This window comes from Bombus bifarius, unplaced genomic scaffold (assembly GCF_011952205.1).
Source record: "Bombus bifarius isolate JDL3187 unplaced genomic scaffold, Bbif_JDL3187 scf7180000007986, whole genome shotgun sequence".
In the NCBI taxonomy this organism is placed as follows: Eukaryota; Metazoa; Arthropoda; class Insecta; order Hymenoptera; family Apidae; genus Bombus; species Bombus bifarius.
The window spans coordinates 1,101,382-1,120,627 of NW_022884368.1; the positions used below are offsets into that span (position 1 = coordinate 1,101,382).

At 27.2% G+C, this 19,246-nt stretch overlaps 4 protein-coding genes across 5 annotated transcripts; 2 read left to right on the forward strand and 2 right to left on the reverse strand.

Annotated features, from left to right (window-relative positions):
- Positions 1 to 698: 698 nt before the first annotated feature.
- On the forward strand, positions 699 to 3,897 carry LOC117205122 (mitochondrial uncoupling protein Bmcp). 2 transcript variants are annotated; one of them, XM_033443227.1, is made up of 8 exons: positions 699 to 717; positions 1,366 to 1,450; positions 1,548 to 1,695; positions 1,834 to 2,113; positions 2,183 to 2,301; positions 3,351 to 3,411; positions 3,473 to 3,562; positions 3,642 to 3,897. In XM_033443227.1, the coding sequence occupies exons 2-8, from the start codon at positions 1,378 to 1,380 to the stop codon at positions 3,804 to 3,806; spliced, it is 936 nt and encodes a 311-aa protein (XP_033299118.1). In that variant the 5' UTR covers positions 699 to 717; positions 1,366 to 1,377; the 3' UTR covers positions 3,807 to 3,897. The 2 variants fall into 2 exon arrangements, with proteins under 2 accessions (XP_033299118.1, XP_033299117.1); XM_033443226.1 differs by lacking the exon at positions 699 to 717 and adding an exon at positions 1,125 to 1,241.
- A 375-nt stretch (positions 3,898 to 4,272) lies between these two features.
- LOC117205119 (protein FAN-like) lies at positions 4,273 to 9,064 on the reverse strand. The gene is made up of 16 exons (XM_033443224.1): positions 8,765 to 9,064; positions 8,368 to 8,601; positions 8,096 to 8,294; positions 7,832 to 8,017; positions 7,690 to 7,761; positions 7,406 to 7,614; positions 7,175 to 7,337; positions 6,952 to 7,106; positions 6,527 to 6,705; positions 6,327 to 6,458; positions 6,057 to 6,260; positions 5,685 to 5,964; positions 5,388 to 5,618; positions 5,220 to 5,308; positions 4,902 to 5,153; positions 4,273 to 4,784 (listed from the first exon to the last, which is right to left on the reverse strand). Exons 1-16 carry the CDS (start codon positions 8,776 to 8,778, stop codon positions 4,687 to 4,689), a joined length of 2,697 nt encoding a protein of 898 aa, XP_033299115.1. The 5' UTR covers positions 8,779 to 9,064; the 3' UTR covers positions 4,273 to 4,686.
- Positions 9,065 to 9,210: 146 nt separating this feature from the next.
- On the forward strand, positions 9,211 to 12,850 carry LOC117205121 (ubiquitin carboxyl-terminal hydrolase 5). Its single transcript, XM_033443225.1, has 13 exons — positions 9,211 to 9,463; positions 9,544 to 9,669; positions 9,772 to 9,948; positions 10,022 to 10,128; positions 10,209 to 10,736; positions 10,876 to 10,947; positions 11,024 to 11,216; positions 11,319 to 11,471; positions 11,542 to 11,723; positions 11,784 to 12,169; positions 12,249 to 12,461; positions 12,538 to 12,647; positions 12,715 to 12,850. The coding sequence occupies exons 1-13, from the start codon at positions 9,368 to 9,370 to the stop codon at positions 12,778 to 12,780; spliced, it is 2,409 nt and encodes an 802-aa protein (XP_033299116.1). The 5' UTR covers positions 9,211 to 9,367; the 3' UTR covers positions 12,781 to 12,850.
- Positions 12,851 to 12,971: 121 nt separating this feature from the next.
- On the reverse strand, positions 12,972 to 19,121 carry LOC117205118 (unconventional myosin ID). Its single transcript, XM_033443223.1, has 15 exons — positions 18,898 to 19,121; positions 17,767 to 17,873; positions 17,462 to 17,657; positions 17,129 to 17,348; positions 16,829 to 17,041; positions 16,551 to 16,754; positions 16,253 to 16,451; positions 15,987 to 16,156; positions 15,631 to 15,891; positions 15,318 to 15,562; positions 15,077 to 15,239; positions 14,667 to 14,999; positions 14,410 to 14,600; positions 14,090 to 14,338; positions 12,972 to 14,006 (listed from the first exon to the last, which is right to left on the reverse strand). The coding sequence occupies exons 1-15, from the start codon at positions 18,984 to 18,986 to the stop codon at positions 13,799 to 13,801; spliced, it is 3,048 nt and encodes a 1,015-aa protein (XP_033299114.1). The 5' UTR covers positions 18,987 to 19,121; the 3' UTR covers positions 12,972 to 13,798.
- Positions 19,122 to 19,246: the final 125 nt, after the last annotated feature.

Sequence of the window (19,246 nt, forward strand, 5' to 3'; positions counted from 1 at the left end):
TTTACATTTATGAATGCTGTAACATACTTTTTCTACAACTTCCATTAGCTAAAAAAATTTATCTGTGTTATAGATAAATATTTATGATTTTTTAATATATGTGCACTTGATTGTACAAAAAAAAAAACAAGAAAAACGAGGTAAAATATATAATGTATTGTAAATAAGCATTTATCAAATAATATTTCTTATTTTCACTTAAAGGATGAACTAATATTTTTTTAATTATATCAAACTTTTAATATATTTTAATTGTATTACATATGTACAAATTTTATGAAATAAAATTTTGTTAATATAACGGGATTTCAATTTCAATTAAAAAATGGCATTTATTCCATTATGTATTTAGTTTGTATTAAAAAGCATATATCTTTCTTACTACTTTTATAACAGAACTATGTAATTTATATGTATCTTACATGTTTAAATATAATTGTAGATAAAGTTCAGTCGTCAATGTCACAGTCATATAAATAGGTCTGAATTCTGGACACTTCCATGCCGAAAGCACAGAAGAAACTATCCAAAAATTGAGTCGTGAAAAATCAACATGGTAGACAAGAAAAATCAACATGGTCGTTCTGTGCATGTGCAACACACGTGTGTATATATATATAGATATCATTGCAGAGACATTCTGCTCGTCTCTACTGCTTGCAAGAATGAGAATGTGTTGTCTTCCATGTTGATTTTTCACGATTCAATTTTCGAACTGTTTGTACTTATGTTTCGGTATATGAGCATTGAAACTTATTTATGTGATCGTCGGCTGTAACTATTGGCTGCAGACTAGTGACACTCGAACGGACAGACTATATATACTACATTCACAATGATTGGTTGTAGCTTTCAGTTCTAATTTACAGATTTTTTGAACACCTTTAAAAAATGATACAAGTCAATATATCTGTCGGCTAAGCAGACTTTCAATTAAAATAAAAATACTGATATAACAAATTAATTGTTATTATTGATTATTATTTTTACGTAAACTTCATGATATAGATACTTACTGATTATACTGTTTGTGATTACAATAGTGACATTTTTAGAAGATTGATGTTAAATAAAAAATCTTATATTAGTTTCATAAAGAAATATATGTACGCGTGTTTTTTGTATTGTTTATTCGTATTTCTGTAAATGCAGTGCTAAAAAGTCGCTTGAAATAATTTTAAAGTCAGCTAATCTTACTGGAATGCATTTATTTCATTAGCTTTTTAGTCATTTTATACACGGTGTCGTTAATATTTTTAATATTAATATTCATATAAAATATAATATTAATATTTCAAATCATATTATAAAATTTACAAATCAAATTTATTGTGTTAAAAGTAATTTATATCTATTAACCATAAGCTAAACGTTGTAATGGGAGAGAGTCAGTGGAATGATTGGAAACCTTTTATCTATGGGGGTTTAGCTTCGATTGTTGCAGAATTAGGTATGTGGTGTTATATTACAATAATTTTATTCTAAAAGTTTAATTATCTATCAATAACTTATTTACTCATCGTTTTTATAAATATATTTCTGGTTAGGTACTTTTCCTTTAGACACAACAAAAACACGTCTTCAAATCCAAGGACAAAAATTTGATCAAAAATATGCGCATCTAAAATATTCTGGTATGACAGATGCTTTATTTCAAATATCACAACAAGAGGGTTTTAAAGCTCTATATTCTGGGTAAAAAGAAGTTTGATTTATATACATATATATATATATATATATATATATATATATATATATATATATATATATTCAATATTTCATTTGGCTACTAGATAGGATTATTTTATTAGTACTAATTTTTTTATTATATAGGATTAGTTCAGCTATTTTAAGGCAAGCTACTTATGGAACTATAAAATTCGGTACCTATTATTCTTTAAAAAAAGCAGCTATGGATAAGTGGAAAACAGATGATTTAGTTGTTATAAATGTTATATGTGCTGCATTAGCTGGTGCTATCTCAAGTGCTATAGCTAATCCAACTGATGTAGTTAAAGTTCGTATGCAAGTAACTGGAATTAACTCAAATTTAACATTGTTTGGTTGTTTTCAAGATGTATATCAACATGAAGGTATTTGCGGTTTATGGAGGGTACGTAAATTAATAAATATAAATTTTAACAATATTTACATAATTTTATACACAAAAATTTGTATGCAGGGTGTAGGACCTACTGCTCAAAGAGCAGCAATTATTGCAGCTGTAGAATTGCCTATATATGATTACAGTAAAAAAAAGTTTATGGTTCTATTGGGAGATAGTATTAGTAATCATTTTGTGTAAGTAAACCGTATCTATATATTTTATTTAATTTTATATTGTTCTTTGATGACATTATATAAATAGATGTATATTATTGTATTAAAAATAGTTTATTTGAAAACAAGTATAAATTGTGTATTAGTCTTTCTTTTAATATTAATACGTAAATAATAAATAAACTCTTATCTGGGCTATTTCTGTTTATCACAAAATATTTATCACTCCATTATCATACTAACAAATGTTCAATAATGTTTTTAAAGCAAACATATTTCATGTGATCTTTTACAGTATGTGATGTCATGTGAGTATATCTAAACATATCTTGTTTATTTTATGTTACAATTTTTTTTAATAATGTTTATAATTTCTAATATTAGTATTATTTATTATATCTCCTAAATTTTTCTATCCTATGACTTTGGTGATATACACATGATAAATATGTATAACTAACAAACAAAATTTTCTGTATTTTAATTTTGAATTAAATAACTCAAATAATTTTGACTTAGCAATATTAATAATATAGTGGTTTTATACTTAATTAAAAAGGAAGTAACATTTTTCTAAAAGTGAAAAATTTTATTTCCAGGTTCTTTCACACTGTGGTGCACATGGGCACATTCTGTACGTGGACATTGAGATGACCACAGAAAATCAAAGTGGAAGTTATGTTTAATATTTCTTGTTTGTATATAAATTGTTAAAACTGTTATCCAGATGTCTAATCATCTTGAATTGCATAATCAATCGTTTCACTTACCATTTCATGCAAATTTATTTACAGAATTATATACAAGATTGAACACATAGTTTACTTTTGTTTTCTTTATTTTCTTTATGTATATTTTTTCTATGCATTGAACATTTTATAGTAAGTTCTAAAATATACCATACAGATCTTTTTTACAAGTTATAATATTGTAGATACCACATTGTATATTTGAATTTCAAGAGCCTGGATAAGGGTTGCTTTAATTTGGTAGAATGAAACAGGGCTTCAAAATTGTTATTGAATATACACATATGCATACTTACATATACATGTAATTATATATTTCAGGTCCAGTTTTATAGCTAGTATGGGAAGTGCAATAGCTTCTACTCCAATAGATGTTGTGCGTGTAAGTATAGTTAGTAAATATTTTATCATCTGTATTTTTTACTTAAATGAAATTGTTACAGACACGTTTAATGAATCAAAGAAGGATACCTACCGCAAGTGGCATGTTACCACCTCATATTTATAATGGTAGTATAGATTGCTTTGTACAGGTATATATGGTTTAAAATATTATGTACATATATTTTTGTCCTTTTTAATAATATTATACGGATTTTATTTTTTTTGTAGACTTTTAAAAATGAAGGATTTTTAGCCTTATACAAGGGTTTTGTACCTACTTGGTTTAGAATGGGACCATGGAATATCATATTTTTTATAACATATGAACAGTTGAAACAATTGGGTGATTCAAATTTATCATTAAATAATGAATTGGATCACTCAAATAAATAGTAGTAAATAGAAGAAAATAAATAAAACAAACAAGTATGTGTATATGAATATATGAAAAATTAGTGGTAGTAATAATAGGTTACACAATTAACATTTGTATTACATAATTTATTTTTATGAAATGTTTATTTAAACATATGTGAAAAAACTATACAGAAATTATACCAAAATAAATAGAATTTATTTTCTTTAGCAATATTGAAATTACAATCATTAGTGAAAGTATTCGAAGTAATATGACATCATATGCTATATGAAGAATATAAAGTCATGAATATTGAACATTCAATTTACATATAATTCAAAACGCACATTATGTTCACATTTTGTAGATTAAGTTGCAAGTTTTTATTTTTTATTTACTTTTTTTAGATTTATAAATACAATTGCAAATTACTTTTATTATTTAATTAATTTTATGTTCTTTGTATTTAGATTTATGTTTTCATAAAAGAATAAGACTGAATGTTAGGAAATAAATTTATGAAATACATCCAAAGAACTTATAAAAACTATGTACTACATATCAGTATGTATAAATTTATGTATAAAAATTTGTTGTAGACTCAAGTCTACAAAAAGAATATGTTAAAGAATCAGTATTTTAAATGTATGTATAATGTTTGTATTTGAGACTTTTTATAAACTGTTAGGAATGTGTAACAGTATGACATAAAATATGCTAAAATATTATAATATGCAACAAATGTTAGACTTTCAACGAATATTACAACAATTTTAAATGAATACGTCATGTATGTATTAGATACAGCTTTCCTGCTATATTATATCTACTAAGATGAAAAGTTTTGCTATAAACTGATAGTGAAATTTATAACTAAGGAATATTTCAGTCACATTGCAGATATTACAATATGAATTATACATTTTTACAATCCCATACGATTATTTTCCTGTCTTTTCCACCAGTTAAGACTATATTATTTTCTGTTGATACCGATAATGTATTAATTGGACCTAAAAAGTGACTGTATTCTTAATTATCAGTAAAGTCATATGTAAATTAAGTTTTAAGTATCGAATATTCCAATGTAAATACAAGGAATTAATGTATTAATATATAGAATACTGTACCATTATGGCAATGTATTTGTGTAATAAAAACTGCTCCTTGGCGGTTCCAAACATTAATATTACCATTACTATCTCCTATTAATAAAAAACTTTTGAACCATGTTAGTGTTAGAGGTTCGTATTCTATAGTTGTACGATAAATCTGAGTACTTGTATGAATATCAATTATATTTAGTATTTTATCCTCTGCACATGAAATTATGCTTTTTCCTTCTTGATCAAACACCATTGCATTTATTTTACAATTATGTGCTGTATAAAAGGAAATAAAGTGAATATGCCTTTTAAAATCGAGAAGATAGTTATCATGAAATGTACCTTTTGCAGTAAATTGCAGATGATATGTATCCATATTCCATAAAAAAATTTCTCCATCTTCTGTGCCAGATACCAATAATGTTTCATCTCTATAAATATTCCACCAATAAAGATTTTTTAAACATACTATTTAATATTACTTACAAACCATAAGAAACATAATTTTACCCTGATATATTGATGCAAGTTACTTTAGAATCATGATCTAGTTGTGCAATAAGGCACTCAGCTGGTTTAATTTTTGTCCCAGAAGAATAACTTTTCCATACTTTTGCTGTACAATCCCATGAACCAGAGATAATAATCTTACGACTATCACTTAATGCTAAACAAGAAACAGCATCTTCATGTCCTTGTAGTATATCTATTACTCTACCAAATTCAATATCGTAAAATATCCTGTGAAAAAAATTAATTAATAAAAGAGTGAAATATATATATGAAATATTTATTTAACATGCTTACAGTGAATTGTCCCAGGATCCGGCAACTAATATATTGCGATGAGAAGATGTATAATATGATACACAAGAGGAAAGTGATAATGATGATAAAGATACATTACGTGTTAATTTTTTATTTTTTATACTATATAATTTAAGCATTCCATCTTGTCCAACTGATATTACTTCATTAATTTCTTCCTTATTCTGTATGATAATGCTACTTACACTTTCTTTATGAGATTGAAACATTATTAATTCATGTAACTCAAAAGTCTTTTCTATAGGATTTTCTTTATTTTCTGAAAGAAATTATTTTTTATTACACATATTTATAATACATTTATATTTCATTAACTTTAATTTATTTAAATTGAGATTATATATCATATACCTGTTTCACTTGCAACTGATGCTGAAGTAGTTTTAATATGCAATTTATGCAGAGTAAGTATAGAACGTTTGGGGTGTGGTAAAGTAAAAATTTGTTTTGGTATTTGACCAAACTCCATAATTTGTATCTCCAAACCATGCCTATCATTAATATCTTTAATAGTGTCTAAGTTAACTGCTCCTTCATAGCATAAATAGAAAAATACTGAAATGCAGTATATTATAAAATAAATGTTATTTGTACGTCAACTTTTATAATTAAATAGTTTACCATTATTAGCTTTCTCTGCTTCAATTCCTCTTTGTTTATATCCAAAAATTAAATCAATCCAGTGATGAAGATTTTGAGAAACATAATCACTCTCTAACGCATTTCTTAATACTTGTACAAAATGAGCTGGTCCTAGAATTTGATAACTAATTCGTATTAAATTACAAATAATTATTTCTTATGAATTAAAAAACACATACCATTTGCCCATGGTGGTAACTGTACATCTCCTATTTTTGTTCCATCATGTCGATATCCAAAATCAATGCCGTAACTATTTATTAAAAAATCACCACCGTTGTTTGTGTCATAAAATTCTGGGATCAGTTCTTTAAAGTCAGACATGTTCACCAAAACATTTTTCCAAACGTCAGCTACACTGTTAGGTGTTTTTGTTGGTAAGAGTGAAACAAAAAATCGATTCTGCAGAGTCGACAAAGTAATTATTTTTACAGTACAATAAGCAATTACCATAAAATTTTACCTTGTCTGTGCAACCAAAAATTTTATACACATACATTTATTATCACTACTAGAGTCAACAACATATATATTTCCTTAACGTTCATAAATTTAATACTCTCAAAGAATCGTAGCAACACATATGTAAAAAAAAAACACATACCTATTGAACATTCTATCTGGATGATCAAATCTTCCATTTTGTAAACAAAGCATGTACTGAGGATATTTTCGTACTAAATAAAATAATACAAATCCTGGGGCACTGTAATGAGAACCATACAAAAATTTTGGTTCTGACATTTCCAAATATCGTTCCTAAAACATAATAACACCATTATCTCACTCCTGACATATATATTTTGCATATCAAAAAAGAAATACACCTTTAATCTTTCTAACCGATTTGGCTCAAGAGCTCCAATAGGCTTTGAAAGATCTCTATAAATACTAGGATCATTTAAATCCAATGTAGCAGATGTGTAATCTTGTAATACCCAAGGCATAACTGGATACTGAGTTAAATCATGAAAAGTTCTATCTGCCAAACTGAAAAATAATATTTAAGTTAAACTGTACAATTAAATATTTCAATTATTTATTAATATAAAAGTTACCTATTAATGTACAAGAGATAATCATAATTTGACAAAGAACCATTTTGCCACCTCATAGTCATTTGATCCTGAGGTACTCTTTCTAAAGAAACTGTAGGTTGATTTAATAAATTTGTGTATAATTCATCCCTGTCATTTTGAGTTTTTAATGATATAAATAGATGTTCAACTTTATTTTCAGGCTGTCGTAACCACTTTATTTCAAGCCCCTATGTTTAAAACAATTTTAAAATATCTATATCAAATTACAATGATTAGACATTGATATACAAAGCTATACTTACAATTTGGCTTAGAAGGAATCGTCGTTTATTAATATTAATAATATCATTCAGTTGTATTTTTAAAACTGGATGCTAAAATCATAAAATTATTCTTTTAATAACTTGCCTAAATTATTTATCATTGACACTATAAAATACATACTTGGTCTAAATTATTATAAGGTTGAAAATAAATTCTTGAAGTTGTTAAAAGTATTCTTCCTGGATTTATAACAAGAGGCAACACTTTATTTGCTTGAGTTTCTAACACTACCTGCTCATATAAGTCTCCTAACCATGATGTATCAAATGATACTCTAGATTGTCGAGAGTGTACAATCGCCATAATCTACATAAGAATAATAATTTAGTAACATTATTTTAAAGATTTTAGTATAATAACATACATAATGATTTTAAAATATACCATTGCATTTTGTTCAGCTGTTGGCAAAGTAGCTGCTCTAAATAACTGTAGGATTTGTGGAAGACAATCATCTATTTTTGCATAATTAAAGTAAAAATGAAAAGTAGTATTTTGGTGTATGAATTTATATGGTGCAAGTATATTTTTCTCCAACATTTTCACATATTGTTTGCATTGAACCAATAATATATTGCTACATCTTGTAAATAAAATAAAGATTGTTAATGCAAGTAAACTATTATAGTGGTATATTAAAAGTTAAAAATACAAACTTTGCTAGATCATTGTTGGATTGACATTGATCAATAGCTATAGTTTCTTTGAGTTGAATTTTAATTAAAGGCTGATTAATATCTTTATTTACAAATACTAAGGATTTTGAACAGAATTTTAATCTTCCATCTCTCCATGTTTGTTCTTCTGAAGTAGAATTATCAACAAGTTTCATTTGAACACTATAATCTTCAAAAAATATTTCTCCTGAATCCAAAAGGAGCATTGTAAACCTGGTAGATTTATTTACAGTACATAACATATTATTAAATAACTTAAAAAGATATTTGTTAAATAATAATTACACTATTGCGTATAATTTTAAATTGACAAACGTAGAAATTAGTTATATTTTTATAAATAAGCACATACAATTAGAAAGAAAGATTAAATTACCTTTCTTTTTCCATTGTTGCAAAAGTAAATGCAAATTATAAGAAGGATTTATAATAAATGATACGCATAATTTGATTGAATTCTTTTTATGCACAAAATTTACGTGATCATTTCCCAGTAAATAAAATATGAACTTTATTTTAGGTTAATGACAGTATGAATCATCACATACATATATAACATCTGTGTACCGTCTGCTCAACAACTATTCACCGAAACAGCAAGGCTTGTTCTGTTTCGTGCATTCTTGCAATATAAGTTTAAATCTATAAAAATTAAAAATTAGAAGAGACAAATAGTTTCAGTTATTTAATCAAAAACTATAAACTACAATAATATATATATTTTTCATGGTGTTCTTTTAAGTGTCATGAGTCACTTAAAGATATTGTACTAAATTGAAATATGAAAATCGTGTGATTACCATTGAGCACCACTGGTTTTTAAAGAGAAACGAGAAGAGTCGAATATATTCCGGTTTCTTCTTCTCATTCCTCAAATCACGCATATCATCAATACGACGAGCCGGTGATCTTTAACACGATTATTTTTCAATTTGTTCGGACATTTCCTTTTTTTTATGGTGATTACATTTTCTTTGTAATGGAGGAATTGATGAAACATTTATCCAATATTAGGGTACCACAGAAAAATGATAAAATATATAAGGATGAGTGTGTTTATTCTTTTGATACTCCAGTAAGATGTCATGAAGATCTTATAATTAGAGAAAATAACACAATGATAATATAATTATTTTCATTGTTTTTTCTTTTAAGGATACTTATACTGGTTTGTATGTTAATCTTACCACGTTCTTGGGATTAGGCCAGGATTATGTACAACATTATTATCAATTAACAGAAAATCCTGTGTTTCTACATATTAAAAGAAAAAGAAAAGAGGTGAGTACTTTACTATATCTAAAAAATAAAATCGTAAAAAATATGTTAGTACAAAATACAAATTGCTTATATATAATACAAAATATATGTTAATATTTATAGATTCCTTCTAAACATCAAGGAGATGGCCCTGAAAAGAAAATTACTAGATTAGCAATAGGAACAACAGATGGATTTACACCAGATCAACAAAAATATACGTACCACGAATCTTATGAAATTGTTATTCTACCAAATTTTATTACAGTACCATATCCAACAGACAATTTACCACAAGAAGTAAGTTTTACATAAAAAGAAGAATAAAGAGTAGGAACAATAAAAAATTACATGAAAAATTTGATGTATATAGGTAGAAGTTGCAATTAAATCTATATTAGAAGCAGAATCTGCAACAAAAATAGCAGAAGTAGAGGCATTGGCTGGAACTTGGGATGGAGAAATAAAGGCAGTTTCAAAGTAAGAACAAAAATTCAAGTATGTACTAATTTAAAAAATATTCTTTTTATCATTATTTTAAATAATTATCAAATTCTTAGACATGCAGCAAATCTTAAACAATTAGATAATGGAAAAAAGATACCACCTAGTGGATGGAAGTGTGAAAAATGTGATTTAACTCAAAATCTCTGGCTTAATTTAACTGATGGTAGTATTCTCTGTGGACGTAAATTTTATGATGGAACAGGAGGAAATGATCATGCAGTAGAACATTATAGAGTAACGGGTTACTCATTAGCAGTGAAATTAGGGACTATAACCAAAGAAGGAAAAGCAGATGTGTTTTCATATGATGAAGATGATATGGTGGAAGATCCAAATTTAGTAGCACATTTAGCTCATTGGGGTATTAATATTGCTCAAATGGAAAAAACTGATAAATCTATGATAGAGCTTGAATTAGATCTCAATCAAAGATTTGGTGAATGGGTTGCACTTCAAGAAGCAGCAAGTAAATTAACACCTTTGTATGGACCTGGGTATACAGGACTTGCTAACTTAGGAAACTCTTGTTACTTAAACAGTGTGATGCAGATGTTATTCGCGATTCCAGATTTTTTCAAAAGGTTTGCAACTTGATTTTAAATAAACAAATAGTATCATGTAAAGCTTTTTATGTTGTATAGGAGAAAAGTTTAATCAGTACTATAACAATTATTTAATTAATGTTTTTATGTATTTATTTAATGTTTTAATGAATTTCAGATTTGTAAAAAGTGCAGCACAGATACTTCAGCAGAATTACACTGATCCAGCAAATGATTTTAATGTTCAAATGTAAGTTAAGAAAAAATGAAAGTATGGCATACAAATTTACTTATCAATTTTAAGGTACAAGAAATTAATATTATAGGAGTAAGCTTGGAACTGGTTTACTTTCTGGTAAATATTCAGTTCCTCCAGATACGAACAATGAACACGAATCACGTCAAGGTATTCCACCACGGATGTTTAAAACTTTAGTCGGCCGTGGACACCCCGGATTTTCTTCAAATCGACAGCAAGATGCGCAAGAATTCTTTCTTCACATCATAAATATCATAGACGTAATATTGTCACATTTTATATTTTTAATAGACATATAAAAATAATCTACTTCAATTTTCATATGAAGTTACAATACTAATATCAGGAAATTGATCGCACAGCGTCACAGTCGTCATCAAACGAATCCTACTGATTGTTTTAAATTCCAAGTTGAAGAAAGGTATCAGTGTAGTCGGTCTAACAAAGTAAAGTACACTTATCGTACTGAATACTTACTACCACTTCCAATACCTGTAGAAACTGCCATAAATAAAGTAAATGATTTATATAACTTATATATCTAAATTAAAAAATATACATTTACTTAACATATATTGCATATAGGATGAAGTCGCAGCTTATGAAACATTGAAGAGCGAAACTGAAGCAAAAGGACAAAAATTGGATACAAATGCGCTTGTCAGACCACGCATAAAACTATCATCTTGTTTGCAAACATTTATTCGGTCAGAAATAGTGGAGCAATTTTATAGTTCAGCTTTAAATGAAAAGACAACAGCGCAAAAGTAAGTTATGATGCATATAATGTTTTACTGCACATAATTAATAAGCGTACTCTTTTATAGAACGACTAGACTCTCTACTTTTCCGGATTATCTACTAATTCATTTAAAAAAGTTCACGATGAAAGAAGATTGGACACCAGCGAAGTTAGATGTAGCAGTGGAAATGCCAGACATACTAAACTTAAGTTCTCTTCGAGGTTTTGGTTTGCAACCCACAGAAGAATTATTACCGGAAACAGTTGGCACCGAACCTCCGCCACTTGTTTATGATTCCGTGATATTGAATCAGTTGACAGATATGGGATTTCCACCAGAAGCCTGTGAAAGAGCTCTCTATTTTACGGAAAATCGTGGTTTAGAAGCAGCCACAAACTGGTTAATGGAACATATAGCGGATTCGGATTTTGCGGATCCGTTCGTACCACCCGGAATTGATGTTAAACCAGGTAACTAATCCTTTTCTCCAAATTTCCCTATAAATGAATTTAATAACATTCATATTTGTTTTTGTTTATTCAATCTTAGAAAAAGACAAATTTATGGCAAATGAAGATGCTGTGGCTATGCTAATGGGAATGAGTTTCACAAGAGAACAAGCAACAAAAGCGCTTAAAGCGACTGATAACAATTTAGAACGCGCAGCAGATTGGATTTTTAGTCATCAAAATGAATTGGATGCTTTAGAAGTTGAAGACAAACCAAAACATTCCAAAGAAGTATTTAAAGACGGAACCGACCGTATGTTCGCTTTTCAGTATTTAATAATGCAAAGAATTACTCATATCGAGATAATTGTTGTATTTTCATATTTTAGAATATAAATTAGTAGGATTTATATCACATATGGGTACATCGACAATGGTAGGACATTATGTGTGTCATCTTCTGAAAGATAATCGATGGGTAATATACAATGATGACAAAGTATGTGTTGCAAGTATAAAATAAATTGTAATATAGTAAATGCACTCATTTAAATCGTTTATTGCAGGTTGCATTATCTGAAAATCCACCAAAAGAATTAGGATATATATATCTATATCAACGCATTGATTAGATTACATTATTATTTTGTATAAAAAATGTATTCTATTACACTTCAACAATAAAAAAATGTAATAAATAAAGAAATTCGTATCTTTTAATTTATGGAAAAACATTTTCAATTTAGAAACATTTTTTGTCATACGTAAATGATTTATTGTTTCTGCTTATGGTTACTTATATAATTTTATACATAAATAAAAATATGTAAAAATGTAAATTTATTTTTTAACAATGGCACCATTTTATGATGTGCTATATCATATTACATTTTTTATCTCAACTCGTACAGCATTATTAAAACACAACATTAATATAATTAGAAAATTTTCAATACAATAATTATGTGACAAATTTTTCATTAATATTTATCTTTTTATTATGCTATCTATTATTTATGCTTAATAGTGTTAAAATTTTGATTAATCTATATATCAGTTTTAACATACATATAAATTGTATTTTTTATAAATCTTATTAAATTTTCACATAATATATAAATATTCAACGATGGTGTAAAAATATATTTTCAAAAATATTTTAAGTAAAATGCCACATTGGTAAATATGTATTAAGACTACTGTACCAAAGAATGATACTTTTTAAAACAATACTGTGTTAATTCTCTTAAGACCTATGTATCATTCCAATTTAGAAATTTACAACTTATTCACATAAGTAATGCATTTAATTCTTACAATTTGAAATGCACTACTTTTAATGGATTTAATTTTGTACGTATTTACATAAAGAAGTTTTGTTCCCATTACTTATTTGATACAGTAAAATACTCGTAAAATACTCGCGTATTTGCACTAAAAATGCTTTATATTACTAAATTACTGTATTGTCACTTGTTTTTAGCTTACGACCCTATTAATATTCCTAATATTATTTGTACATTAATAGATGTATGAATATATAAAAAGATATTTTCAAAAAATATTTTTGCAGTAACATTATTAGTATATATAATAATTTAACCTTAATATTTATGATAAAATATTAGAAAGGCAGTTGAAAGGATTATTTTAGTTAGCAGTTCTAAACCTTGTATTAGCACTTCCATCAATTATACCGACTGACGGCGGAATGACATATATGATATTTTCACCATCTTTTTTAAACGTTGGTTCATGAACTTCAGGATGTACTTCTACTCGTAATACTTTACTCTTATTTCCTAGCATACATTTAAATTTTACATCCACTGTAATTTGTAGATCAGCAGAACGTAATCTAGCATAAAATATAATATTTTAATATATACTCAAGCAGCGAAGCTTTGCATATAAAATTTTAAACAATAAATATGTACTCACTGATTATATTTATTACTTAAAATACCAACAAGTTCTCCAACTCTATCATCTTTAGCAATAATTGACATAATAAAATCATTTCCTCGATTTGAATGAATTGTTATAAGCTGATCTTTCCCAGGTGATACACTTAAACCTGTTATTTCTGTTATTGGCATGCCTTTTTTCATATTTTTAAATTTAGAACTTTCAAGCTTGTATATTGCATGTTCAGTAACTACTAGTACACGATCCTTTGGTTTATTAAATCTATAATTATAATTTACTTATAATGGAATTGATAAAATTCAGCATGTAATGTAACAACACTCAATACAAACCTGTTCGTTTTTCTAATAAATGCACTAAATAAAACTGCTTTAAAATGATCAGTATTGCGAAGATTATTTATTGAAGAATTAAAAATATCACTTTGAGGATTTTCATCTGGTTTGGAAAGATAATTCCCTTCCCAACGTCTATCTTGTCCCCAATGAAGTCGCTTTGAACGCAAAACTACGCCCGCAGCCATCTAAGATTGTGTTAATGTCAAAAATTGAAATTAAGAATTAGCTATCTTGATTGATGATATATATACCTTCAATCGTAGTTGAGGCCAGTCCTCTCTAGGGATAAGTCTGAGAATCATCCATGCCCACCATCTTTCATACATCATTTTTAAAGCAAATATTATGTGTCTCACAGCAAAATTTTCACAAGGCCAAGTTAAATGTTTGCCGTAATCCCGCATTGTTTTTGCATTTTGAAACATTTTTTCTAATTCCTTGATATAGGTGTACATTTTATATTTTTGATAATGTTTCATTATAATAAGGGCAGCTTTCATCTTTTTATACTTTTGACGGCATAAATATCCTCTCCATTGCTTTTGTAATAATATTACAATACCCGGGATCAAATCGGTACGTGCCTAAAAATAAATATGTTTTGAAGGATTTGTTTCAATATTTGCGTAATTTTAAATAGACAAAATTAAATAACGCTGACCTTTTCTAATGCAAAAAGTGTTTGTGGCGAACGAATAAATATTTTAGTATGTCCATATTTTACATCATTACTAAAACCTTTTTCATCCATTAAAGTACGTACACCATCTTTGTCACTACCACCTCTAAAATTTGGCCAAGTGTATTGAGATATCATCTTATACCTGATAAAGACAATTTCATTGGTAATATACTTTAAAAAATTTCGTTATGTAATAATCACATTACTTTTCTGCATATACCGTTTTAAAAATGTGTCATATCGTTGACGATACACAAAACCTGCTCTTCTAACTAATACATTTTCGAGAAGACCTAAATATCGTGCTTGATGATTTACTCTTTCTTCATCAAATACAACTGGTGACTTAACTTCATTAGGTTTTATACACCTCACATAAAATGGTTCTTTGCTTGTTAGGTTCTTAACCAGAGCTATCATGGAATTACGGAAAAGAGTTCCAGCTGTTAAAGGTCTTTTTGTTGTCTAAAATAAAATAGTATAATAATAAAAATAATGTAATACGCAATTACGTAGTAAATGTATTTACATACTTTTAGAATGTTTTGTGCACCTTCAGGCCACATTTTGCTAACTATTGGATTACTGCTTTTATAAAGTAAACGTTTAAAATCCTGAAATAACGTATCTTTATTTTTATCTAAAAAGCCATTAATATTATATATTACATCTCCAGCATAGTGCTTAATCTTAAATTGAATTTTATGTTGAAGTTCTTTATCCATTGGCTTCAATTGTCGAGAGGCATAATGTTTATGATCAAGTAATTTTTGATCCATAGCTTCTAGAACCATCTAGAAATAATTTGTTATACAGAATAATCATAATCTTTGTAAGTATAGTATATAATAAATAATGAATATTAATATAATAAATTAAGAAAACTGACTTCATCTGTGACTTTGCCGACATTAAGGCAAGCTTCATCCATAATTGCTATCATTCCTTTATGAGGTTGTTCTACTAAGTCACAAATTATTTGATTATTGAAATAATCAATATTTTGCCATGCAATACCTTCCCTTTTATATTCTTCTTGTTCTTGTTTTAATACCAATTCTAAAATATTAAATGTAATTAATAATAATGTATCTAATAATATTAAATGTCTATTTAATTTTTTCAATATAATAAGTTTATGTAAAATTTTCTTACCAATGAACAATTGTTGCAACTTTTCATTACAGTAATTAATACAGAATTGTTCAAAACTATTTATATCAAAAATTTCAAAACCATATATGTCAAGTACTCCAATTACTGTTCTATATCTTTTATAAGCTTCTGTATCATTTACATTAATTGCACTATTAACACGAGATACAATTTCAGTAAACAACCTTTCATATACAGCCTAAAACATAATTTAGTTGTTATTATTTAATAAAAATTTAAATAATATTTACTTATTTTTTAAACATGGGAAACAAATAACTATAAAAGCAAATATTACCTTAGCAAAGGCATCTCTACCATATTCTGCCTCTGTTGAAGTATGAGTTTTTTGCATAACTTCTCCACCTGCTGCAATAACTCTTTGTGTAAGAGCTGTACTTAATTCCTGTACACTAATAGAAAATAAATTTGCTGTATCGTTTAAAGCAGTTCTATTTTCAATGAAAAGTTTATCGTCAATAAGTTTAAAAGTAATGTTGCCCTGCAAACCAAATTTCATATTAGAAATGAAATAGTAACTTTCTAATTTTCTTCATTATTTTAGTTACAACAAACCAAATGTAATATGCCAGCAATGATATTCCAGATCGTCTGCACCTCATTTTGAGTGAATCCAAGAGTAGACATAGCTGAAGTAACTGTTTTATAGTCACTTTTATCAGTTGCATTGGTTTTATTACAATTTCCAGCACAAACATAGAAATAAGCAGCTGGATCTCGTACTAGGCGTAATTTATTTAACTCTGTTTCACTGGAACCATTTAATAACTGCAAATTTTAAGTAAACTATTTTGCAAATACAATACTTTATGTGCAGTGAAGAAAAATAATATACAATGAAATTATTGTTAATACCTGGTAGAAACAATGAAAATTACGTTCACCATTTTGCTGATATACAACTCTTGATTTTTCCAATAAATAGTTAGTAACATGACCGCCAATTGGATCACCTTTGAAATTAAAATCTATATCCATGTACTTTCCAAACCGAGATGAATTATCATTTCTATTTGTTTTTGCATTTCCAAAAGCTTCCAGTATTGAATTAGATTGTATAAGAATATTTTTTACTCTAACAGATGAGAAAATATAATATTAGATGCTATAGATACAAACTTCTAAAGACAAATGAAATGACTTGAGAAAATTTAACAATAAGATACTATTCTTGAATGATCTATACACCTTTCTATTTCTTGTTGACCACTTAAATTGGTAACTGCAGCAATATATTTCATAATAATTTTACTTGCTTCTGTTTTACCAGAACCAGATTCCCCACTAATTACAATACAAGTATCACGACGTTGTTGCTTCATTTCTCTGTGCACTGCATCAGCAATTGCAAAAATATGTGGTGGATTTTCAAATAATTCTCTATCTAAAATATAATTTTTTAAATTGTTCTTATATATTATTTGATAATTTTTAATTATTTTGTTTAGTCAACATGTGATTATGACATTACTATGTGAAATATGATCTTTTACCTTTATATTTATTAATATAATCATTATCATATATATTTACACTTCTGTATGGATTTATGCTGATACATACTTCTCCAATGTACGTATAAATTTTTCCACCATTGTATCTAAAATAAAATTAAATATAAGTATAATAAGTAAATATAATTCAATAGAACTTTGATATATATATGTGCTAATATATAAACTTGTTTTTATTTTTGAAAGATAAATTTTATCGTCTTATCAATTATTTTTTATCATTAAATGCAACTGATGTTTTAGTTTATTTATTAAGTATTATAATATAATCATATATTAAGGTTAAAAATTAAATACGTTTACTACGTATTCTACGTAGGAAATGTGTATTACGTATAAAACAATTTACAATACAAACGTATACAATTCATTATACTAAGTTGCGTTATCTATCTTCGTTATCAATCGCGCGCTTAAAACTATACATTTTTTCGAATGATCTTTACTTTAAAGAATATATGTATTTATTTATAAACAGAATAAGTATCTCACTTTTAAATGAAATGTAACTAAATATGTGTTTCATACATAGAATAAAAGAAATTATAAACATTTTTATTATCAAGAACAGTTAGTTAAGTATCATGTAAAGTTTAAGATACCAAAGAACCGAAGACGATGACTCATAGAATACGGAACAAGATAAGACTTAAATATTACTTATTATAAAACTAAATATCTTTAACATATACTAATAGCTTTCTATATAAAAATGTAAACACATTAAAATATGTATTATAATTAACGATTTTATATAAATATAAAAACGGAAAGAAATGCATAAATTCATAGTTATGGAAATAAAATCCATGTTCAGGAGCATATTATCATTTGAGGGTGATCTCAGTACAAAATTTTTATGTATTCTATTATATCATGGGTATTGTATATAGGTCAAGTTCAAATCCAAATAACGAAACCGAATTGCAACCACCTGCTATACGGTTAGCCACGCCCTCTTGGTGGATTATCTACGAAATACTAACACTATCGAAACATAAACAGGACACCTGTCACGTTCTTTAAAGGAAAAGTAACTTGTATTCCTCAATTTCCCGCCAATTTCCTGATTTACCGCCTTATTCATCACTAGTCAAAACATGATCTTACCTAACTCGTAAATTTTCCACAATTTTTTCCAATGTGATTTCATCCAAAAGGACCAAATCTCCAATACCGATTTCCTCTTGCGTTGCCATTTTTTTAATAATAAATATATATGCGTGATTTATAGTTCCATATACCTCTAAATACAAATAACTTGTTCCTTGTGGAGTCCAGCTCCTTCGAACACACCGTCTTCGCCGCTAAGCGAATGACGACTGCGGTTAACTGAAACCTCTAACCTACCTTTCACCCCTCCATAATCATAACTGCAGGAGCGTTGCTGCGATGTGCATTAGCATTTACTTGGATTTTTAATACAACATATCAAACATATTATTTTACAACTATATAT

What these genes read in the sequence shown, in the direction of transcription:
- LOC117205122 (XM_033443227.1), top strand. Translation starts at nt 1,378, where the DNA reads ATGGGAGAGAGTCAGTGGAATGATTGGAAACCTTTTATCTATGGGGGT. An exon ending in TTTAAAGCTCTATATTCTGG is followed by an intron (nt 1,696 to 1,833) that starts GTAAAAAGAAGT and finishes TTTATTATATAG; the next exon opens with GATTAGTTCAGCTATTTTAA. An exon ending in GTATTTGCGGTTTATGGAGG is followed by an intron (nt 2,114 to 2,182) that starts GTACGTAAATTA and finishes ATTTGTATGCAG; the next exon opens with GGTGTAGGACCTACTGCTCA.
- LOC117205119 (XM_033443224.1), bottom strand. An exon ending in TATCTCTTGTACATTAATAG is followed by an intron (nt 7,338 to 7,405) that starts GTAACTTTTATA and finishes ATTATTTTTCAG; the next exon opens with TTTGGCAGATAGAACTTTTC. An exon ending in ACAAATACATTGCCATAATG is followed by an intron (nt 4,785 to 4,901) that starts GTACAGTATTCT and finishes GTCACTTTTTAG; the next exon opens with GTCCAATTAATACATTATCG.
- LOC117205121 (XM_033443225.1), top strand. Translation starts at nt 9,368, where the DNA reads ATGGAGGAATTGATGAAACATTTATCCAATATTAGGGTACCACAGAAA. An exon ending in TTTATTCTTTTGATACTCCA is followed by an intron (nt 9,464 to 9,543) that starts GTAAGATGTCAT and finishes TTTTCTTTTAAG; the next exon opens with GATACTTATACTGGTTTGTA. An exon ending in AATGATTTTAATGTTCAAAT is followed by an intron (nt 10,948 to 11,023) that starts GTAAGTTAAGAA and finishes TTAATATTATAG; the next exon opens with GAGTAAGCTTGGAACTGGTT.
- LOC117205118 (XM_033443223.1), bottom strand. Translation starts at nt 18,986, where the DNA reads ATGGCAACGCAAGAGGAAATCGGTATTGGAGATTTGGTCCTTTTGGAT. An exon ending in GGCCTCAACTACGATTGAAG is followed by an intron (nt 14,601 to 14,666) that starts GTATATATATCA and finishes ACACAATCTTAG; the next exon opens with ATGGCTGCGGGCGTAGTTTT. An exon ending in TTTATTAGAAAAACGAACAG is followed by an intron (nt 14,339 to 14,409) that starts GTTTGTATTGAG and finishes TTATAATTATAG; the next exon opens with ATTTAATAAACCAAAGGATC.